Below are 20583 nucleotides of genomic sequence, written 5' to 3'. Positions count from 1 at the left end.
CTGCCCTACTACTATTTGGCCCCTACATCATTCGGTACTAGCCAGACTGGTCTTCTAGCTATTCTGGAGAAAGAGGCCTCCTGATCCCTCAGCCTGGAATGTTCTTCCCTCCCCACCCACGTCCAACCCATGTTCTCTATCACCTCCTGCAGGTCTTTGCTCAGCTGTCATTTCATCATTGAGGCCTACCCTGACTACCCTGCTTAAAAGGGCAACACAGCCATCCCTCCCCTTTCCTTGCTTCATTTTCCCCATAGCACCTATCACCTGACATACTATAAATTTTACTTATTACCTATGTCTACTTTCATCCCCCTTAGAATATAGTTTCTTATGGGGAGAAATTTTTGTCTGTTCATACTCCATCTCCAACACCTGAAGAATGACTCATACATAGCAGGTGCTCCAAGTATCAGTATAATACACAGTCTTGTCCTCAAGGACATTAGCATGAACCCCTCTTTCTCTCCCTTCTTTCACAATCCTTACAATACTCCAAAGTTCAGATAACGGTACGAAAATAGCTGTTTGTCCAAAACCAAAACTTCGGGGTCATCCTAGATTGCTCTCTTTTCTGTACTCTTTCTCCCCTGACCTTCACCCTAGGAGTCAAAATGTCAGAATCCAAAACCTATTTGTTAAAAGTGCAGAATTTACAGACCACCATTTTCCTCTTTCCTAGAATAAATTCTTAACAGGCTGAAATGCTGGAAAACTGGTTCATTTTATAAATCTTTAACATGGACTTAATTTATGGAAACCCTGTGCAAAGACAAACTTCTAATATTGAAAGCTTTATTTACCAATAAACAAACAAATAAATAAATAAAAATTTCAAGTTTCAAGAGTTCTTTTTTTTGTCCTGAAGAAGTATGTGCATGATTTCCAAGTACATGGTGACCGTGAGACAAAACCCCTGGGTTCCCTAAAGTCAGGGAAACCCACTTTACAATGAGGTTTTTATTGAGCATTATAGTAATGATACCTCTTAAATAGGAACAAATCAATACCAAATTTCACAGTAAAGAGCAAAAATCTAATGTATTTTCAAAGGCCTGGAGAGGCAGTTTTTTCTATTAATATCCTCTACTTACATAACAGAAACATGTACAGATAGTCCTAACTTTACAAAATGCACACTGAAGAATTTCAAACCAACAGGATTCATAAATTCAGGAATTAAATATTTGCACCACCTAATAATTACTTGGGGAAAAAATCTGATCTGGGCAATGACTTAATTTTTTGGTCTACCAATTGTGAGGAAGAGGTGTGACTTTAATGAGTTCAGTCACTGCCCGTCAGGTTAGCTAGGCAATGACACTGGTGGGATTGGTTTTGTAGAATCAAAGCTCTACTGCAAGTGACCCAGCAACCCCTTTCTTCACGAAAAGAAAGGTAAGTACAAAGTACAGCACAAAAGAAGGTACTATCACACAAACTCAGCAGCCTACATGTAGAGAACGTCTAGTGTTGAAACCCCAGTACCAAATCCAAAGTACCACTGACAAGTAAGCCATTCCTTCAGTGAATGAGTCCAGTTCTTCATCTGCATAACTGGGTTAATAACAGAGATCCCGTGAAGACTGAATAATGCTTTCAATGAAAATACTTTGTAGTGTAAAATCCTGGAAAAATGACAATTTATACTGAAGTGAGAGTGATCTAGCCCAGATAATTCTTTCACCTTTGAATCCAAAGCCTCAGGGGCTCAGCACCATCTGCACTGTTGCCCATGAAAGGCAAAGTCAACACACAGATCATCTCTACGGCTGAGTTAGAGGGAAATCAAAAACAGAGTACTCTTCATTATCAAGAAATTAAACTGGAAGAACTAAAAAGCCAGAGGTTCAGAATACCCTTATTTTAAAATGGGAGCCAATAGAAAAGCATCAGTAAAAAACTGGGATTCGATAAATATGACTTTATAACAAATTTGACTAATTCTTTTTTAAAGTCTTTATATATCAATAATATAAATATTTCCCATTATCTTTAAATATTTGTCGGTACTGGTAACCTGCAGCCAATCACCTTGCTTTTGGTTACAAAGAAAAGCAAATGGGAAGAAAGACCAGTACGGGCCTATTATCGCCACTAGAAAAATAAAGGCAAGCCCCTCTTACTGATCAGGAGTCAAGAAAGTCATCTTTGCATAGTCAACAATGATGTATTTTCATTTATCTGTGCCCTGGCTCATCCTAAAAGAAAAAAAAAAAAAGATTTAAAGCAGTGAATGGCTATTAACACTAAAACTTAGCTTTGTTTATTTTTATTACACTTATGTATATACAGTTTTGCTCCACAAAGCATTCAGGAAGTTGGATTTGATTTCTTAGTAAATTTTGCCATCCTCTTACTAGAAGTCTAGTATATGCTTTATATACTGATGATAAAATAAACTATATAGCAAAATGCCTAGAACATAGTAAGCATTCCATAAAATGTAGTTATTATTTTCATTAGGCTATAAGCTCCACAAGGGAATGGATTATCTCTCTGTCTTGCTCAGCGCTCTATCTCACGAAACCTAGCCCGTTATCTAGTCCATAGTCGGTACTCAATATTGTTGAATAAACAAATGACTATGACTTAAGAGTAATTCTCAACTTTCACCTCTTTTATGGCTACCAGGGCCCCACCTCCTCTAATCAACAGCAAGGGTCTGGAAAAACCATACCCAGAGGAAAGGCATTTAAGTTCCTGTTTATGTTTCCTTAAACTCACCACAGAGTCCCCCCCTTCTGTCCCAAAACCAGAAAATCAATGCTTCGCAACAAAGTATTCTTAAACAATTTTGCTTCATTTCCCCTCACAGACAATGCACAAAGTTCCTTAAAATTTCAAGACTTATTTAGTTCCTTTTACCGCTTAAAAAGGAAAGGCACATTTATAAAACCTTATCAATTCTCAATTTCTAGTGTGATTCCTTGATCTTGGATTCATAGTTGGTTATCATACAGGTTGCTACTTGCTTTTTTACCATATACTTAGCACAAATTAAAATAACGAAAATAGGCTTAATTTAAAGAACTTTTAAGTTATACATCAAAGTATATGACACTTTGGAACAATCAAATTAGGAAACTGACACCCATTTCAGTGAGGCTGCATTCCTTAAAATACTTTCAGAGATTCTTTTTCGGAACAGACTTCAGATCCAGTTCTACAAGTCCCTCAAGAAATTCGGTCATTACTTTATAGTTACAACTCCTATTTGACCTAAGACAGTATGACCAACCTGAATGCCTAATCTTTTTCACCAGACTTGAGTACAAATTCTCTAAATTATTTGGATTCAGTTTGATTGTGTTATTCCCTAAAATCAAATCTGTTCTCAAAGGATGATGGTAGCGAAAAATAACATGGGCTCCAGAATGGATACTAAGAGAAATTTAAAAAAAAAAAAAAAAGTTTTCTGCAACACCCAAAAAACTAATTGAAAGGACAACTTCAAGTAATTCTGAATGAGATACCACTTACTTGTAAATCTAAATTTTGGTATTTTCAATCCAAAATCAGTTACATTTGTTTATAGTCAATTGTCACATAATATCAGATACATTTTCCTTCACCAATATACCATAGATTACACTTTAAATCCCTTACCAGAATTATTCCTAAAAAGGGGGGGGGGACAAATTCTGCCACCCTGTAAAGACACATAAGAAACTTAACAGTGGTTGTCTCTGAGGAAAGGAACGGCATGGTTAGAGAACAAGAAAGGAAAGGATACCTTTCATTAAATATCTTTTTATGCCTTTTGAATTTTATACAATGTGAACATATTACCTATTTTTAAAAATCTGTTTAGCAAAATTACTTCCAAGTGTCAGATACTGCTGGCTTCTGTAAGCCAGAAAAGTATAGTACTAAAGAAATGCAAAGGTCATTTTAATGACACTTCACTGTAAATCTGAATCTTCAGTTCCAGTGCAGAATTATTCATACCAAGAGTAGGAAACCTTGCAAGCAGTTCTTTTTGAGTTCACTAAACTCCCCATAATTGAGCTATTCTGCTGTATCATTTCATTAAAGTTTAAACACCATTGGAAACAAAAACTTGGTACTACAAAAATTAATGTCAATTGAAGAATGAAAAATAGAGGTAAAATAGTAAGCTATTAAAGGAGCAATGATCCAAATCTTTGAAAATGTGCAAATCAATCACACACACACATATACATTTATACAGTAAAATGTTGCAAATTCCCTTAAAACATAAACTGCCATATTATAAAAATGGGGAAAAGATGTCAAGCATAGGGCCATCAGCAACATTAACTCAGGCAGCTTTAACTAGAAAATGCAATATGATCTGTTGCTTGACACAATTGCACAATCTCAATTACCCAGAAGATTCTACCAAACAGGAAATTCATGATGTGACTTTAAGAAACACAGGAATTATAAAGATTAACACATCCAAAAGTCTGGAATTTGTTCCAAAACAAAAAATAATTTTATAGAGTCCTTTTCAAATGATGGGTGCACATGAATACATGGATTAGTTTCAAATCAGCAGCTCTCAAGTTACAGTAAATCTAACATAGTGTGTAATACCCAAATGAGTGAAATATTTCAGATCCAGAAATTTTATGGTATCAATTTAATTTAAAACACAGAGTGTGATTTGAAGTTGAGAAGTGTCTCTTCCTTACTTTGCTATATACTCCATATCGTTACGAAAACCATCGTGTGCCTCAATCTACGAATGTGGGTAAGCTCCCTGCAAACTCTGAGACTTTAAAAACAATATTCACAAGATGCACTGAAATTAAAAAATATTTACAATACCTCCCAGCATTGTCAGTAACTTTTTGATCTTGAGCGCTCCAACGGGTCTGACTCTCACTTGCTCCAAATGAGAAAATTGTTTTGCCAAACAATACTTAAATGAGTAGTGGTATGTGACTAATCAGTGAGGCCGCCAGTTTCTCAAGCTGCAATGTTCTTGCAGGCACTACCACCCACCCCCACTCTGCGAAAAGGAAATACGCTTTCAACCGAATCGGAAACACACCACTCAAGCTGGCACTATGCTGGCCGAGATAAAGTCGGTATTTTAGGTTCTATGGATCGCTGTTAATGTAAGTGCGAATTCAAAACGAATGCTTCTCAAAATGAGATTTCGAAAGAGGTTTGCAAAAAAAGCCCGAACAGAACACCCTTCGTCGTCAGTTTTGTTCGGACAACCGCAGTCTCCTGGTCAAGCTTTGCCCTTCTGCTTCTCCCTGCAGCTCCCCGGGCTTGTCTGCTTTGAGGGCAGGTTTCGGCGCTCAAAATGAGCGCACCTCCGGAGAGAGTTTTTCTGCTCGACGTTGGCAGGGAGACCACCCGAAGGGACACCCCAGCCTCCGTGCCGGCCCCCGGAGAAGCAACCCCCCAAGAAGGGCTTGCGCAGGGTGCGAGCCGGGGCCGAGCTCCAGCACCACAGCCCACCGTGGACTGCATCTTGCACACAGCTCACCACCTACCTGGGAGTGCAGAGTGCGGGGTGCAAGGGGTACACGGAGTGCAGGACAGGGGTCGAAGGGGCAGCGATGCCCTCCCCCAAGGAAAATTCCTGCCGCTTGGTGCAACGCTGAGCTGTGGGGGCAGGCCTGGATCTGGGGTATTAAGGGCCACCCAGACCACCGCAGACCCAAGCCCGGTGACACTCACCACACGGAGCCATAGGCACCGGAGCCCACCGGGGACAGATTCTGGTAACGCTCGGGCACCTCCCAGATTGTCTTGTTCAGCTCCTGCCGGTAGAACGTGGGCCTCTCCTGAGACATCTTCCAGCGGCGGCCGCGGGGCTAGGAGGTGGCCCTGAGGGGCCCCGCCTGCGCCCGCACCCACTCCCCGGCCCTCGTCACCCGCCCAGCCGGGCGGAGACCCGGAGCTGGCAGTCGGCGCAGGTGCGGCAGACGCGACCCCGCCGACTCCCGCGCGCGCGCGGCCCCTGTCAGCCGCAGCTGCTGGACGCGCCTCGGTGACGGGGGCGAGCCCGGCTAAGAGCAAGGGCACGCTCCGGGGCTCAAGGCTGCGCCCACCACGCTCTCCCTGCACCCTCTCCCCGACCAGGCCGACTCCCGGCTGCGCCGCGAGACTACCGCTCCAGCTGCAGCGCCCGCTGAGGTTCCAGTGGTCGCAGTTCCAGAGCCAGCGAACAGGAGCCTCTTGCCGTACTCTCGCGAGAACAGCTCCCGGGACTCTCCGCGAGCCGAGATTTTACCCAATATGGAACCCGCCCACGGGAGGGGGTTGACGACGGGAGAGGATGGAAGGAGCACTTCTCGCGAGAAAAGAGCAACAGCAGGAGACCAGAGGCAGGAACTCTTAGGGACTGTTCTTAAGGGCGCGAAGGCGGACCCGGGAAGGAAGGGATAAGCAGGCAACGTATGCCGCGTGCGCCCCACCGTGGTCGGCGGGGCAAATGCCTGGCTCCATGGTGGAAAGCCACAGTGACTCCCGACACAGTCGGGAAAAGAGCCAAAAGATCTTTGAACTGCCGGTAGTCACCAGCAGCCGAGGATCTGCTCAGCGGAACCCCCAATTTCCAAGCAATACTTACATTTAAAAGAAGAAGGTTCTGGCCAGAAAGCCGTTGTATTCCATCTGCTCAAGGACATATGGCTTAATCTTCGGAATTGTGACGAACTCTATCCCAAAACCAAGTATTAGCTCTGCGTAAAGGCTGAGGTTTTCCAACCAAACTCTCCTAGCGGTTCTTAAAACTTCTACGTGCAGAAGAATCACTTTGGGTGTTTAAAAATGCGAAGTCCCAGGACCCACAGGCAGTCTAAGTGGATAGGTGCAGGATGGTTGCCAAGAATGAGCATTTTTACAATACGCCCCCAAGTAGTTCTGATTCAGGAAAGTTTCCGGTATCTCCCTTTGACAAGGATTTTTAAAAACATTCCTCTGAGGGTTTGAAACGGAATCCTGCTTTGAAGCTTCCAGTAAAGAGGATTTTAAGCATTTGATTCATGCCTCTCAGATTAAGAAGGAGACCAAGGCAGAGAGTGGTCTTCTGGTAGTGTCGCATTAGGCAAGTCCTTTCTTACACCCTAGTTCCAGTTTCTGCAAAAATAATTCCTGCCTTATACTCCCACCTAGTATGGTCATTTGTAAAGCTGAACAAGAAACTAAGTGTGAATGGGCAAGATATTACAACCCCATACGTACCCCACTGTTACCAACTTACTCCTTTGTTAAAGCTTGGTACAATCTCTCCTAGAAATAACGGGCCCAAGCCAGATCACTTCTCAACACTTACCATGACTATTCTCTTTGGTGTTACCCATCCCTTGGTGTGCTCAGATTTTGCCTATCTTGTCCCAGCATCTAGCACAGTGCCTGGAACGTCTTAGGAAACCCATAAATATTTATTAGACAAATTATGAATAACGACTATGATCTCAATTTAGGAGCTGGTGCAGGATCCTCAGATCTTCTCAAGGAAAAACAAAAAACAAAGTCATGGGTGATTCATGGAAAGCTTTTCTTGGGAGATTCAGTGTGGCTTAGCGTGGATTCTCTTGCCTATGAAGACATGCTGCTTGAAAATGTTCCAAGCCTACCTGCCCATTAGGGAGTTTTCCAAGAAGTAATGAAGGCTGAAGGAGGAAGTGAGAGCAAAACTGTGCCGGTGAAGAAATGGTGGGTGGGAGTGGGGAATCAAGGTGATGAATGGATGGATGGAGAGAAGGGAGGAAACTCGGAAGTAGGAATCCTAAGGAATTCATATAATTATCCAAAACATTGGGATAGTGAGGCGAGAGTGACTGAAAGGGTAAAGATGAAGTAAGCAGTACATCCAGTCACTCATTCAACAAATATGTACTGAATGCCTACTCAGTGCCAGGCGCTTCTGATTAAAGTCGATTGAAGAACAGACACAGTTGCTGCCTACATGGGGTTTACAATTTATTGAGCACTTACTATATCCACCGCATTGTTTAGGCACTGGTAATACAGCAGTTAGAGAGAAGAATCCCTGCCTTATGGAGTGACAATCTACAAAAAGGAAGGAATAGGTAAAGTGAATGTGTTAGACATTATTAATACAGTAATCGAGCAAGTGTAAAACTGCGCTGGGCCAAGCAGGACTACAGGGCGTAGTTCGAGACAGTGACAGGGACTGAGTCAGCTTCAGAAGGTTAAAGGGCAGGGCATTGGGGGAGCCCAGCAAGAGACCTGGGCAGAAGAGTGTCCTTCAGTGGGAGGGGCCAGGCTTGCGGGGCAGAGAGCTAAGGTTGGAGACCTGAGTGACCTTCTAGCCTCCGGTTTCCTCCTGGGTCTTCTGACATGGTCGTATGGTGACTAAGTGAATTACCGTGTCCGAAGTGCGCGGCGCGAGGCCTGGCATCAAGGCCCCCAGTCAAGAGCAGTCAAACCCCAAATAAAGTAGAGGCCTGGGAGGCACAGGTTAAGGGGCTTCCCCGGCCCGGTTACCCCCGCCCCCCGCTCCCCACCGCAGCTGCCCGTGCTCCCGTTCCTCGCCCCAACTCCTGTCCCCTGCCCGCCAGAACGCCCGCGGTTTCGGCCGCAACGGCTAGGGAACGGCCGGCGTCCGCGTCTACAGCGCCGCCAGCCGAGCGGGAGCAGCGTCGGACCCCAGCGCTGGCACTCGCGCCCCTGCCGGGAACCAGGTGGAGTCGTGGCCGGGAGCCGCTGGGGGCCGGAGGCCGCAGGTTTGAGAGTGACGGGCGCATCCGGGTGCAGGGGCACCAGCTCCTCCTTACCCTTCGAATTACCCGGGCGGGGGCCGCGTCCATCACCGGCAGGGCCAGGCGGGTCGCGGGCGCTCAGTGTTTGTGAAATGAATGAATGACGATAGTCCCCGGGAGTTTATCTCTCAGAGGCATCGTCTGTACTTGTGAAAGGCCGCGGAACCGCAAGGACTAGAGGCAATGCGTGCGTTGCAACCGAATCCTTTCAGACTCATTGGTCTGAGTTGTCTGCAGCCCGAGGCCTCTCCCAACACCCCATCGTCCGTGCCCAGGCGCGCCTTCTGCTTTCAGATCTCACTGCTCTGTTCATTTGTTCCTTCGGACTTAGCCCCCACTCCCACCTGCTTTGGTCCCTTTCGCTTGACTCTTGTTAATGTATCAGTGACCCCCTGGAAGCCTTCTCCAACATCTCCACCCCGACAGTGAGTTTCTCTCCAACACACCCCACTGGTAATAGTCTCACCAAGTCTCATTAAAGGTAGTTGTTTCAGTGCCCGGTGGTCAGCTCCTGACGGCCGTCGATTTATTATTCATCCCCAGCCACCAGACAGCATGACCGAAGGATAGTAAAAGCAAGGCACCTCGCTTGTGCCTTTGCTATATTCCAAATACATTCCTTATAAAAATGAGGAAGTAACGGGCAAAGGGCAGTTGTGTCTGATGGAATTACAAGTGCTTATTTGAAATTTTGGAAGTGAATTTTACCTTGTGATTATAGAGAATATAGGAAAGATGACGCCATGAGGGGAAAGATATCCTTGCCAATAAACTAAGGCTCAAGATTTCATATCTATTAGGTCAATAGAAAATTGGGTTGCATCTAAATTTTTTTATTCTTGGCTTTTTAAAATACTTTCAACACATTATGTAAATTAATGGATGGATGGCTGGATAGACAAGGGTAGTATGGGGGAGGCAGGGGCTAAGTCAAAACTGCCTGTTTTTAACAATGCCCCCAATATAAGCAAAGAAAGACTGACCAAGTAAAGATAATTGGCTGCATTTACAGTGGTCCCCATACTTGACTGTTTATCGAATCACCTGGAGGGTTTCTTAAAGCAACTGCTGGCCCATCCTCAGAGTTTCTGATTAATTAAGTCTCGCTAGGTAGGGCCTGGGAATTTGCATTTCTAACACATTCCCAGATGATGCTGATGCTATTTGTGAGGGCACCAAGTGTGGACTACATAGATTAAAATAATTAGTTAGTTAGTAGTGAAGCCCAAAGCCCAGAATCACATTTGAAGAATGACAAAATGAAGTCTTAAAGACTTTGGACCCGTGGTCCACCCACCTAAATATGTTGTCTGATGTCAGGAAGCATCAGGCAATTGTTTTCTTTCCCTCTTCCTTCCTTCCTTTCTTTTTCTTTCTTTCTTTCTTTCTTTCTTTCTTTCTTTCTTTCTTTCTTTCTTTCTTTCTTTCTTCTTTTTAGAGATAGTGCACGTGAGGGAGAGTTAGGGGCAGAGAGAGAATCTCAAGCAGGCTTCGTGCCCAGCACAAGCCCAACGCATGGAAAATCAAGAGTTGGAGGCTTACCCAACTAAGCCACACAGGAGCCCCTGGGAATTGCTTTCTAAGTGGACACTTACCCTCAAGATTATGATTAGAGGGACACCTGGGTGGCTCAGTCGTTAAGCATCTGCTTTTGCCTCAGGTCATGATCCCATTGTCCTGGGATCAAGCCTGCATCAGGCTCCCTGCTGGAGCCTGCTTCTTCCTCTCCCACTCCCCCTGCTTGTGTTCCCTCTCTCGCTGTGTCCCTCTGTCAAATAAATACATGAAATCTTAAAAAAAAAAAAAAAGATTATGAGTAGAGCTTAGCACATTGTTGATCACACTGCATACAGAGGCCCATCACACTGATGCCTTCAGGAGTTAGTAACAGGGGGCGCCTGGTCATTAAACGTCTGCCTTCGGCTCAGGGCGTGATCCCGGCGTTCTGGGACCGAGCCCCACATCGGGCTTCTCCGCTGGGAGCCTACTTCTTCCTCTCCCACTCCCCCTGCTTGTGTTCCGTCTCTCACTGGCTGTCTCTCTCTGTCAAATAAATAAATAAAATCTTTTAAAAAGGGGGGGGGGAGTTAGTAACAGAGACCCCCCCCCCCTTTACACTGTGTCTCAGCTGAAAGGTAGGTTATCCCATCAGGGTAGTTTGGTAACTTTTTTCTGAAATGCACCATATTCTCCACATCAAACTGCATCTGCCTCTTGTAAATAGGAGCTCTTGTCATCATACTTTGTCACAAGTATCCTGCTAGTGAATAAAAATGAACCACTAGGGTTCTAGGAAATCCACAAAGACGTAGCGAAGCTGGACTAACTCCAGAGATGACATACTCCAGACAACAACAAAAGCCAGTAAGGAAATCATGTGTTTTACCCCGATGCCTTTTGCCGGTCATGTGATGAGCCCTGTAAGACAGCTTTCCCGCTGCCCCTGCTGGCCATCCTCACTGTGGTCCCTCCCACGACTTATGACTTCATTTCTTTTGCCCTAAACTACAGTAATAATAATGGCCTCCAATCGGACTTTTTGCCTCAGTCTCTCCTGTCCAATAGAACTCTCTGTGACCATGGAAATGTTTTTTACCTGCACTGTTCTGCCATGTGGCTGTTGAGCACTTGAAATGTAGCTAGTGCAACTGAGGAACTGATTTTGTTTTATTTTATTTTAATTACATTTAAATAGCCACAGGTAGCCAGTGGCTACCATATTGGACAGTACACCTGTCGACCGTACCACTGACACCATCCATCCTCCCAGAGAGCCTCCCCGTGCATATTACTTGTCCTGCTCAAGCACTTTATTTTTTTATCATGATATATGTACTCTTTAATCCCCATCCCCTATTTCACCCATCCCCCACCTCCCCTGTAGTAACCATCCTCTTATTCTCTATAGTTAAGAGTTTTCTTGATTGTTTCTCTCTCTCTCTGTCTCCCTCTCTCTTCTTTTGCTCATTTGTTTTGTAAAATTCCACATATGAGAGAGATCATATGGTGTTTGTCTTTCTCTGACTTATTTCACTTAGCATTATACTCTCTAGCTCCATCCATGTTTTTGCAAATGGCAAGATGTCATTCTTTCTTATGGCTGAATAATATTCCCTTGTATACTATATACCACATCCTCTTTACCCATTCATCTATCAGCGGACACTTGGGTTGCTTCCGTAGTTTGGCTATTGTAAATAATGCTGCAATAAACATAGGGGTGCATGTATCCCTTTGAATTAGTGTTGTGTTTTGGGGGTAAATACCCAATAGTGTGATTAATGGATTGTAGAATCATTCTATTTTTAATTTCTGAGGAACCTCCATACTGTTTTCCATAGCAGCTGTACCAGTTTGCATTCCCACCAACAGTGGAAGGTTCCTCTTCTTCCACATTCTTGCCAACCCTTGTTTCTTGTGTTTTTAATTGTATCCATTCCAACAGGTGTGAGGTGATAACTCATTGTGATTTTGGTTTGCATTTCCCTGATGATGAGTGATGTTAAACATCTTTCAATGTGTCTGTTGTCATCTGGATGTCTTCTTTGGAGAAACATCTGTTCATGTCTTCTGCCCATTTTTTAATCAGGTTATTTATCTTTGGGGTATTGAGTTGTATCCATGCTTTATATGTTTCAGATACTAACCCTTTATTAGACATGTCCTTTGAAAATATCTTCTCCCATTCCATAGGTTGCCTTTTAGCTTTGTTGATTACTTCCTTCACTGTCCAGAATTTTTTATTTTGATATAATCCCAATAATTTATTTTTGCTTTTATTTACCTTGCCTCAGGAGACACATCTAGAAAAAAATGTTGCTTTAGCCAATGTCAGAGAAATTACTGCCTGTGCTCTTTCAAGGATTTTTATGGTTTCAGGTCTTGAACTTAGGTCTTTATTCCATTTTGAGTTTATTTTTATGTATGGTATAAGAAAGTGATCCAGTTTCATTCTTTTGCATGTTGCTGTCCAGTTTTCCCAACACCATTTGTTGAAAAGACTGTCTTTTCCCCAGCATATATTCATTCCTCCTTCGTCAAAGATTAATTGACTATATAATTGTGGGTTCATTTCTGGGCTTCCTATTCTATTTCATTGATCTATGTGTCTATTTTTATGCTAGTACCATACTGTTTTAATTACTATTGCTTTGTAGTATAACTTGAAGTTTGGAATTGTGATTATATCCAGTTTTGTTTTTCTTTTTCAAGATTGCTGGTTATTCAGGGTCTTTTGTGGTTCCATAGAAATTTCAGAATTGTTTGTTCTAAACCTGGGAGAAATGCTGTTTCAAACACTTTAAATAGCTAAACAGTCCAAGTTCAACCCAGCTATTCAAGACCCTGTAGGAATAGGCCTCAGCCTCCTTTATGGGGCTTGACACTGACTTTACTCAGATCTATTTTTTTAAAAAGATTTGTTTTATTTATTTTAGAGAGAGAGCACGTGCATGAACAAGGGAAGGGGCAGAAGGAGAGGGAGAGAAACTCAAGCAGACTCCCTGCTGAGCACAGAGCCCACTGCGGAGCTCAATCTCACAACCCTGAGATCATGACCTGAGCCAGAATAAAGAGTCAGACACTTAACCAACTGAGCCACCCAAGCGCCCCTTCATTCAGATCTATTAAATTACTTGCTTTACATTATCTCTTAATTTTATCTTATTTTCTTCCTGCAATACCTTATTCTCCTCCCTGCCCCCAGTTTAGACAGAGCAGAGCTCCTAACTCCCCCAGGCAGCCTTTCTCATCCCCCTAGGTTGGAATTACGAATCCTACTCTGTAGGAGATCACATGGTATTAGGATATGGCATGTATTTTGGAATCAGAAAGATGGGGTTCAGGTGCTGGCCCAGCTATTTAAGACTTGTATGACTCTAAGAAACTCACTAAACTCATCAGTAAAATGGGTATAATCATCATGAGCAAAATAGTTCCTCTCTTGAGATGATGGGGGAAGAACCTGGCATATGGCAGGGCAGCAATAAATGTTAACACCTGTCCTTCCCACCTCTCAACTCTTAAGCACTATATTTTGGAATTTTTATTCTACTAAATTATAGAGTCTTTGTTCTTTGGTATCCCCAGAGCACCTAGAATTCAGCAAATGTTTGTGGAACACTAAATTAATTGACCACAGATGAAATAGCACATGAATTCTTAAGTTAGAAACAAATGAAGGCCAAGAGTACAGATGGTAGAAATTTATAAAATTGTGAAAATAAAAACAGACACACTTACCAAAACTTAGTCTAATGGATGGGAGCTACCTCTCGAAATATAAATGATGTAGATTGAAGACAATAAAATGAAATCCTACTTTCTGTAAGTGAGCTAGTAGGATCCAATACCTCCGAAGGGTGTGACAACAGAAAACATAAATACTTTAGCTTGGAAAGAGAGTTAGAGAAATTCTTGGGGGATAAACTATAATTCGTGATGGGAGAAGATGAGGATACTTTGTGTCTTTGACAACAAGTCTTTTGGTACAGAGGTCACACACTGATGGTCCACAGGCTGAATCTGGCCTGCAGAGGGCTTTTGATAGATATGTTCTGTGTTTTTTAAAAAAGAAAAATGTGTAAAGTAATTGACAACATTTCAAAGCCAGAAGACTTCAGATAAAAAGTTGCTCATCTTGAGAAAGATCAGACATGGCCTGCCTGGGCCCCACATGCCCCATGCCAGCCATTGCTGGAGCCAAGGAGCTGTTCCTGCCTCCATCATTCCCACTGTTCCCTCTGTGCCTTGATGTCTATATGTTGCCTGCTTCATGCCAACCCTGCCTTGGTGCCACTTTCAGAAACAAAATGCTAGATTCAAAACCCTGGATCGGACCCAGGATGGCAGTTTTTATAATCTCGGTGTAACTGGCAGGTTAACTAGGCTCAGTTGCCAGGAACAGATATGCTCTGGCAATGAAAGCTTATTGTAAGATTACATGGGAAAAGTAAGGAGGACTGGATGAATATTCCTATGGGTGGGGAGAGAAAAGGAAAAATATTACCTGTTTTAATGCACAGTTCTGTTTTTTCTGTGAAAAATACAAATTACTAATTCTCTTAAGTGATACATTGTAAAATACCTCTTCCATCCTCTTCTATATTCCCCAACCACATTCTCACTTTATAGAATTTGAGATCTTTAGTTCATAGGTGTTACACAACACATGACTGCGACCCAGTGCTTTGAGGGGTAAAAATACAATCTATGTCTACGGCACAGTTAACTTTTCAAAATGTTTAAAGTAATTGACTTGGTTTTATCACCCATAAAATGAGGATAATAACAGTACTAGGATTGTTGTAGAAATTATGTGAAAAAACTCATGAAAAAAATTGAAAGCAATGCATAGTATATAGTAAGTGCTTTATAAATATTGATGATGATGATACATGATCATTCAGGAGGAAAACAAAGTTGCTGATACATTAAATTTGTTTTCAGCCTCACCTATAAAAGAACTACTTGAGGGGCACCTGGGTGACTCAGCTGGTTAAGCGTCCGACTCTCGATTTCTGCTCATGTCGTGATCTCAGTGCCGTGGGATCGAGCCTCACATCAGGCTCACACTCAGCAAATAGTCAGCCTTGGAATCCTTCTCCCTCTCCCACTGTCCCTCCCCCTGCCCACACTCTCTCACGCTTGATGTCTCTCACTAAAATAAATAAAATCTTTTAAAAAAAATAGATGATCAAGAATGATTATACTTTCTCCCAGAAATGGATTTAATTCTTCCTTCTCATTTTCTTAAAAGAGCAGGATGATACAGATTTTTAAAGCTTAACGTGACCCTTAGAGACCATGTGTTCCAGCCATGTTATTTTATGCAAGAAACTGAAGGAAACTGACACTCAGACACTTGCCCCTAATCATATACACATAGAAAAACAGCCAGGGCTGGAACCCCAGTCTCCTGATAGCCTGTGCAATGTTTTTTCTGCTGCACCATGGTACCACAACTGGGTACTTGACAGTCATCCAAGAAATATTTGTTGAGCGCTTGCTAAGTGTCAGGCAGTATTCCGGTACCTGGAGATATAGCCATGAACAAAGTCCTGCCTCTTGGGCTTGCATTTTAGTGTGGGAAACAAACAATGGACAGACAAATCTTGAATCAAGTCCTGACAAGTGCTATGAAGAAAAGGAAAGGATACAGGGAAGAAGATAGTGTATTGACTACTTAACCTGAAGTGTTTTCGATGAAAATTGATGGTTTTACTGACCTCTTATTCATTTCCCCTGCAACATAGCAACATAATTGAACATAAAGAAAACTAGGTTTCCCAGCAAGACATTTGGGTTCTAGTCCTGATTCTGATTATTAAACAGCCAAGGCTGTTGAAACTTTTAGGTTTCCCCATTGGGAAAATGAGACTAATACACACCTTGCATTTTTAATAGGGTAGCTTTGAGTGTAAAACTGTACAAGAGAATGTTTTTTAAGACAGCAATGTGTTGGGATGCCTGGGTGGCTCAGTTGGTTAAGTGTCTGCCGTAGGCTCAGGTCATGATCCCGGGGTCCTGGGATCAAGTCCCATATCAGGCTCCTTGCTTAACAGAGAACCTGCCACTACCCCTGCTTGTGCTCTCTCTCTCTCCCTCTCTCTCTGTCTGACCAAAAAATAAATGAATAAAATCTTTAAAAAAGGACAGCAATGTGTTACGCAAATTTAAGATATCATTATATGGAAATTTTAATTCCATAAAAATGTGCCAAGAATCTAGATTTTTTAAAATTGTTTTTTGTTTGATCTCTTCCCACTCAACCAGGAATGTTGCAACCAGAGAGGAGCGCCCAGGGTTTTGGCTATAAATACAGGCAAAATTCTTTCATGTATGATGTCAAGAGAGATGTATACAATGAGGAGAGCTTTCAACGGGAACACAGAAGGAAGAGTATTTCCTCTGGGAACTTGGACATCGACATCACCACCTTCAGACACCACGTCCAGTGCCGGTGGGTGTGGGGGGGGTCATTCAGCTGCCTCCAAGCTGGCAGCCCTAAAACTCTACCTTACTCCTTCGGTGCCTACCTCTGTCTTTCTCCTCTGAATTCCTGTCAACGGGACCCTTAGGTCACTGTGTGATTTTTCTTCAGTTGTTTGTTTATGGTTTTTCCTGTAGCACCCTCTTGATTATAAATTTCTTGGGCATAAAGTCCTTGGACGTCCCTGACAGCATCTAGGGATGATATTTAATAAATACATTGTTTGTTACTATTACCAGTCTCCTAACAACAACCACAGAGGTAGCGATGGTGGACTAATTAGTGGTAGCAGAATGAGATCCTTCTAACCTCATATTCCGCGGAGCCTATGCAGTACTTGAGCTGTACGATGGTACAACGTAGAGCTCGCTGCCTCTGATATGTGGGTTCCACAGTTCAGGGGCCCTTAACCTGTTTTTGTGCTATGAGCCTTTTGGCAGGCTGGTAAAGGTTATGGACATCTTTTCAGAATAATTTTTTTTTTACTTAAAAAAATATTGGTGAAATACGTATAACAGAAAATTGGCCATTTTAACCGGTTTTAAATGTACAAGCCAGCAGAATTCATGACATTTCATGATGTTCTGCAACCATCACCACTGTTTTCAAAACTTTTTCATCACCCCAAACAGAAACTTTGTACCCATTAAGCAATAATTCCCCATTTTCCCCTCCTCCTCACCCCTGGTAACCTCTCCTCTACGTTGTGTCTCTATGCCTGTTCTAGATATTTCATTTAAGTGTAATCACACAATTTTTGTTTTTCCATCTGGTTGATTTCCCTAGCATAATGTTTTCAAAGTTCATCTGTGTTATAGCAGGGATCAGTACTTCATTTCGTTTTATGGCTGATGATGTCCCATTGTATGTAAATATCATGTTTTGCTTATCCATTCATCTTTTGGTGCACCCTGGGGTTGTTTTCACTTTTTGGCTATTGTGAATAATGCTGTCATGAATATTGGCATAGGAGTATCTGTTAGAGAACCTGTCTTCAACTCTTTCAGTTATATAACTGAAAGTAGAATTGTCGGATCTTATAGTGACTCTATGTTTAATTTTTTGAAGAACTACCAACTTTTTCATACAAGCTACACCACTATACATTCTCACTAGCAAAGTACAAGTGTTTTTGCTCTGTATCCTCTTCAACTTGTGTTATTTTCCTTTTTTTTTTTAATTATAGCTATCCTATTAGGTGTGAAGTGGTATCTCATTGTGGGGGTTGGGTTTGTTTTGTTTTTTGCGTTTCCCTAATAACTAAATACATTGAGATCTCTTCATGTGCTTACTAGTCATTTTTATATCTTCTTTGAAGAAATGACTATTTATCTCCTCTGCCCTTTTTAAAATTAGGTTGTCTTGGGGCGCGGTTAATTGTCTGCCTTCAGCTCAAGTTATGAACCCTGGGTCCTGGGATCAAGCCCCAAGCCCCATGCTGAGCAGGGAGCCTGTTTCTCCTTCTCCCCGCCCCCTGCTCATGCTCTCTATATCTCTCTCTTTCTCTCAAATAAATAAATAAAATCTTTTAAAAATTTAAAAAGTAAAAGAATAAAATAAAATAAAATTAGGTTGTCTTTTTATTGTTGAGTTGTGGTAGTTCTCTATATATCCTGGATATCAACCCCTTATCAGATATATGATTTGCAAATATTTTCTCCCATTCTGTGGATCGTCTTTTCTGTGGGTTGATAGTGTCCTTTGGTGCACAACAGTTTTTAATTTTCATGAGATCTGGTTTATCCATTTTTTTGTTTTGTTGCCTGTGATTTTAGTGTCATCTTTAAGAAACTATTGTGAAATCCAAGATTATGGAGATTTTCCTCTGTATTTTCTTCTAAGAGTTTTATAGTTTAAACTCTTAAATTTAGATTCTTGATCCATTTTGAGTAAATTTTGTATATGGTATAAAGTTAAGGTCTGACTTCATTCCTTCCATGTAGAGATCCCATTTTCCCAGCACCATTTGTTGAAGAGACTGCTTTTTCCCCATTGAATGGTCTGGGCCAGAATATTCTTTTAATGCATAAAATACATAGGATTATAAAGGAAACCAAATAGGTTGAAGTATAGTTATCAAAATATTTAAAAATATCACAGTTATGTTACTTAGTAATGTGGATCTAAGAACTACCATAATTTCAAGGTAGTGATGAACATTAATGATATCTTAAGGCCTCTGCAGCAATTTTAAGGTAATATGAAAATAATTGTGATTTCTATTGGTAACGAAGTCAGGTTCTGCTGATACTACAGTGGTTTTTTGTTAATATTCATAATTGACAGAAATGCTAAATTTCAGTTAGGAGGTAGTGAAAATGAAGGTATAATTTTTCCTAAGTTCACATACCTAAAAATTCTATCTACAGACCCCATGGGGGTCCATAGACCTCAGGTTAAGGACCTTGGTGACCTACATCATTATATCCACCCTAAGTACTCAAGATGTCCTCACTCACACTTGGGATCTATCAGTCTCTCTCATCCCTTGATTTATCACTGTGGTTGGCCTGTGTTGGGTGACAAGAGGAAGGCCTCCACACAGCCCTATTATAGACCTTCCTTCTCGGCAGCGTTCTCCTTTGTCCATATCCTGCCTTTTGTAAGTTGTGGTCTTGGAGACCTTTCCCAGTCCTACATAACTATTCTCATTTTCTCTACTCCAGATGGGTCAGAGGTCATATGTCAAAGAGGGGATTTGGGGGCACACTGACTTCGTCTCTATAAAAGGAGAGTCTTTTTTTGACTTTTACGTCATCATAAAAAGGTACTACCAAAGAAATTTCACCCTGACTCCCCTCCACCTGCCCTATCCTTAAACACTTAAATCTCATCAGTTCTGCCTCCTCTGGGCTCTTCTAGCAGTTCTTATTTTTATTTCTAAAAAGTACAGTTGAGTCCGCTTCTGGATTTTTTTTTTTTTTAAAGATTTTGTTTATTTATTTGACAGAGATAGAGACAGCCAGCGAGAGAGGGAACACAAGCAGGGGGAGTGGGAGAGGAAGAAGCAGGCTCCTAGTGGAGGAGCCCGATGTGGGGCTCGATCCCATAACGCCGGGATCACGCCCTGAGCCGAAGGCAGACGCTTAACCGCTGTGCCACCCAGGCGCCCCCCGCTTCTGGATTTTTAACATGAAAGGTTGCACAACTCTGTGGTTAAGGGCGAGGCTCAGAAGTCAGATTGCCTGGTTTTGAATCCCAGTTCTGCTGCTTCCCAACTGCATGACCTTAGGTAAGCTGTCTAACCCTACTTTGCCTCCGTTTCCTCATCTGTAAAAATGGGAATGATACTAGCATCTACTTGATTGTGAGGACTTAAAGAGTATTTGTAAGGCACCTAGCAAATAAAAAACACTGTATAGGTGGGGTTTTTCAGTTAAAAAAAAATCTTTGAACTCCACCTCTTCCTTTTTTCCCCCAATTTATTTATTTATTTGAGAGAGAGAAAAAGAAAGCAAGTGGGGGGAGGTACAGAGGGAGAGAATCTTCAAGCAGAGTCCACTCTGAGCACAGAACCTGACATGGGGCTCAATCTCACGGCCCATGAGAACATGATCTGAGCTGAAACCAAGAGTTGGACACTCAACTGACTGAGCCACCCAGGCGCCACAACCACCTTTACTGCAGAAAACCTCATCTCTTTACTCATCTTCTCCCTTCCCATTAGCAACTACAAATACTCCCTTTCTTGTCAAAATGTCCCCTGTGCTTTCACATCGACTCTTACATTCCCTCACTTTCAAGATCCCTTGAGTAAAATCCAGATTCATGTCGAAATGCTTATACTGCTCCCCGCCCCCCACCCCTGGCTTCAATTCCTATTCTTCTAGCTCCTTCCTTGATTTTCTTTCAGGTCTAGAGCCTCATCATTCCATG

General features: G+C 42.3%; 2 protein-coding genes across 10 annotated transcripts in view; one reads left to right on the top strand and one right to left on the bottom strand.

Moving 5' to 3' along the window:
- MAPK14 (mitogen-activated protein kinase 14) overlaps nt 1-6197 on the bottom strand; it is a 70048-nt gene extending 63851 nt beyond the window's left edge. For 3 of the 9 annotated variants that reach the window (XR_004625458.1, XR_004625457.1, XM_034660624.1), the window contains exon 1: nt 5665-6197. Coding sequence is in view for 6 of the 9 variants with exons in the window: in XM_034660624.1 (XP_034516515.1) it covers nt 5665-5780 (116 nt within the window). In the remaining 3 variants the exon portion in view is untranslated. Of the gene's footprint in view, nt 1-4797; nt 5613-5664 lie in introns of those variants that run through there. The other 6 variants (XM_011218521.2, XM_034660620.1, XM_034660621.1 and 3 more) reach the window with 6 other exon arrangements.
- A 2342-nt stretch (nt 6198-8539) lies between these two features.
- The window catches only part of SLC26A8 (solute carrier family 26 member 8), an 83162-nt gene continuing 71118 nt past the window's right edge, over nt 8540-20583 (top strand). Inside the window, exons 1-2 of the mRNA XM_034660619.1 lie at nt 8540-8681; nt 16491-16677. Coding sequence (XP_034516510.1) covers nt 16493-16677 — 185 coding nt within the window. The 5' untranslated portion in view covers nt 8540-8681; nt 16491-16492. The remainder of the gene's footprint in view (nt 8682-16490; nt 16678-20583) is intronic.

The sequence above is a fragment of the Ailuropoda melanoleuca genome, chromosome 5, assembly GCF_002007445.2.
Source record: "Ailuropoda melanoleuca isolate Jingjing chromosome 5, ASM200744v2, whole genome shotgun sequence".
NCBI lineage: Eukaryota > Metazoa > Chordata > Mammalia > Carnivora > Ursidae > Ailuropoda > Ailuropoda melanoleuca.
The sequence above is the reverse complement of the archived record's forward strand: the minus strand, read 5'-3'. Positions and strand labels throughout refer to the sequence as shown.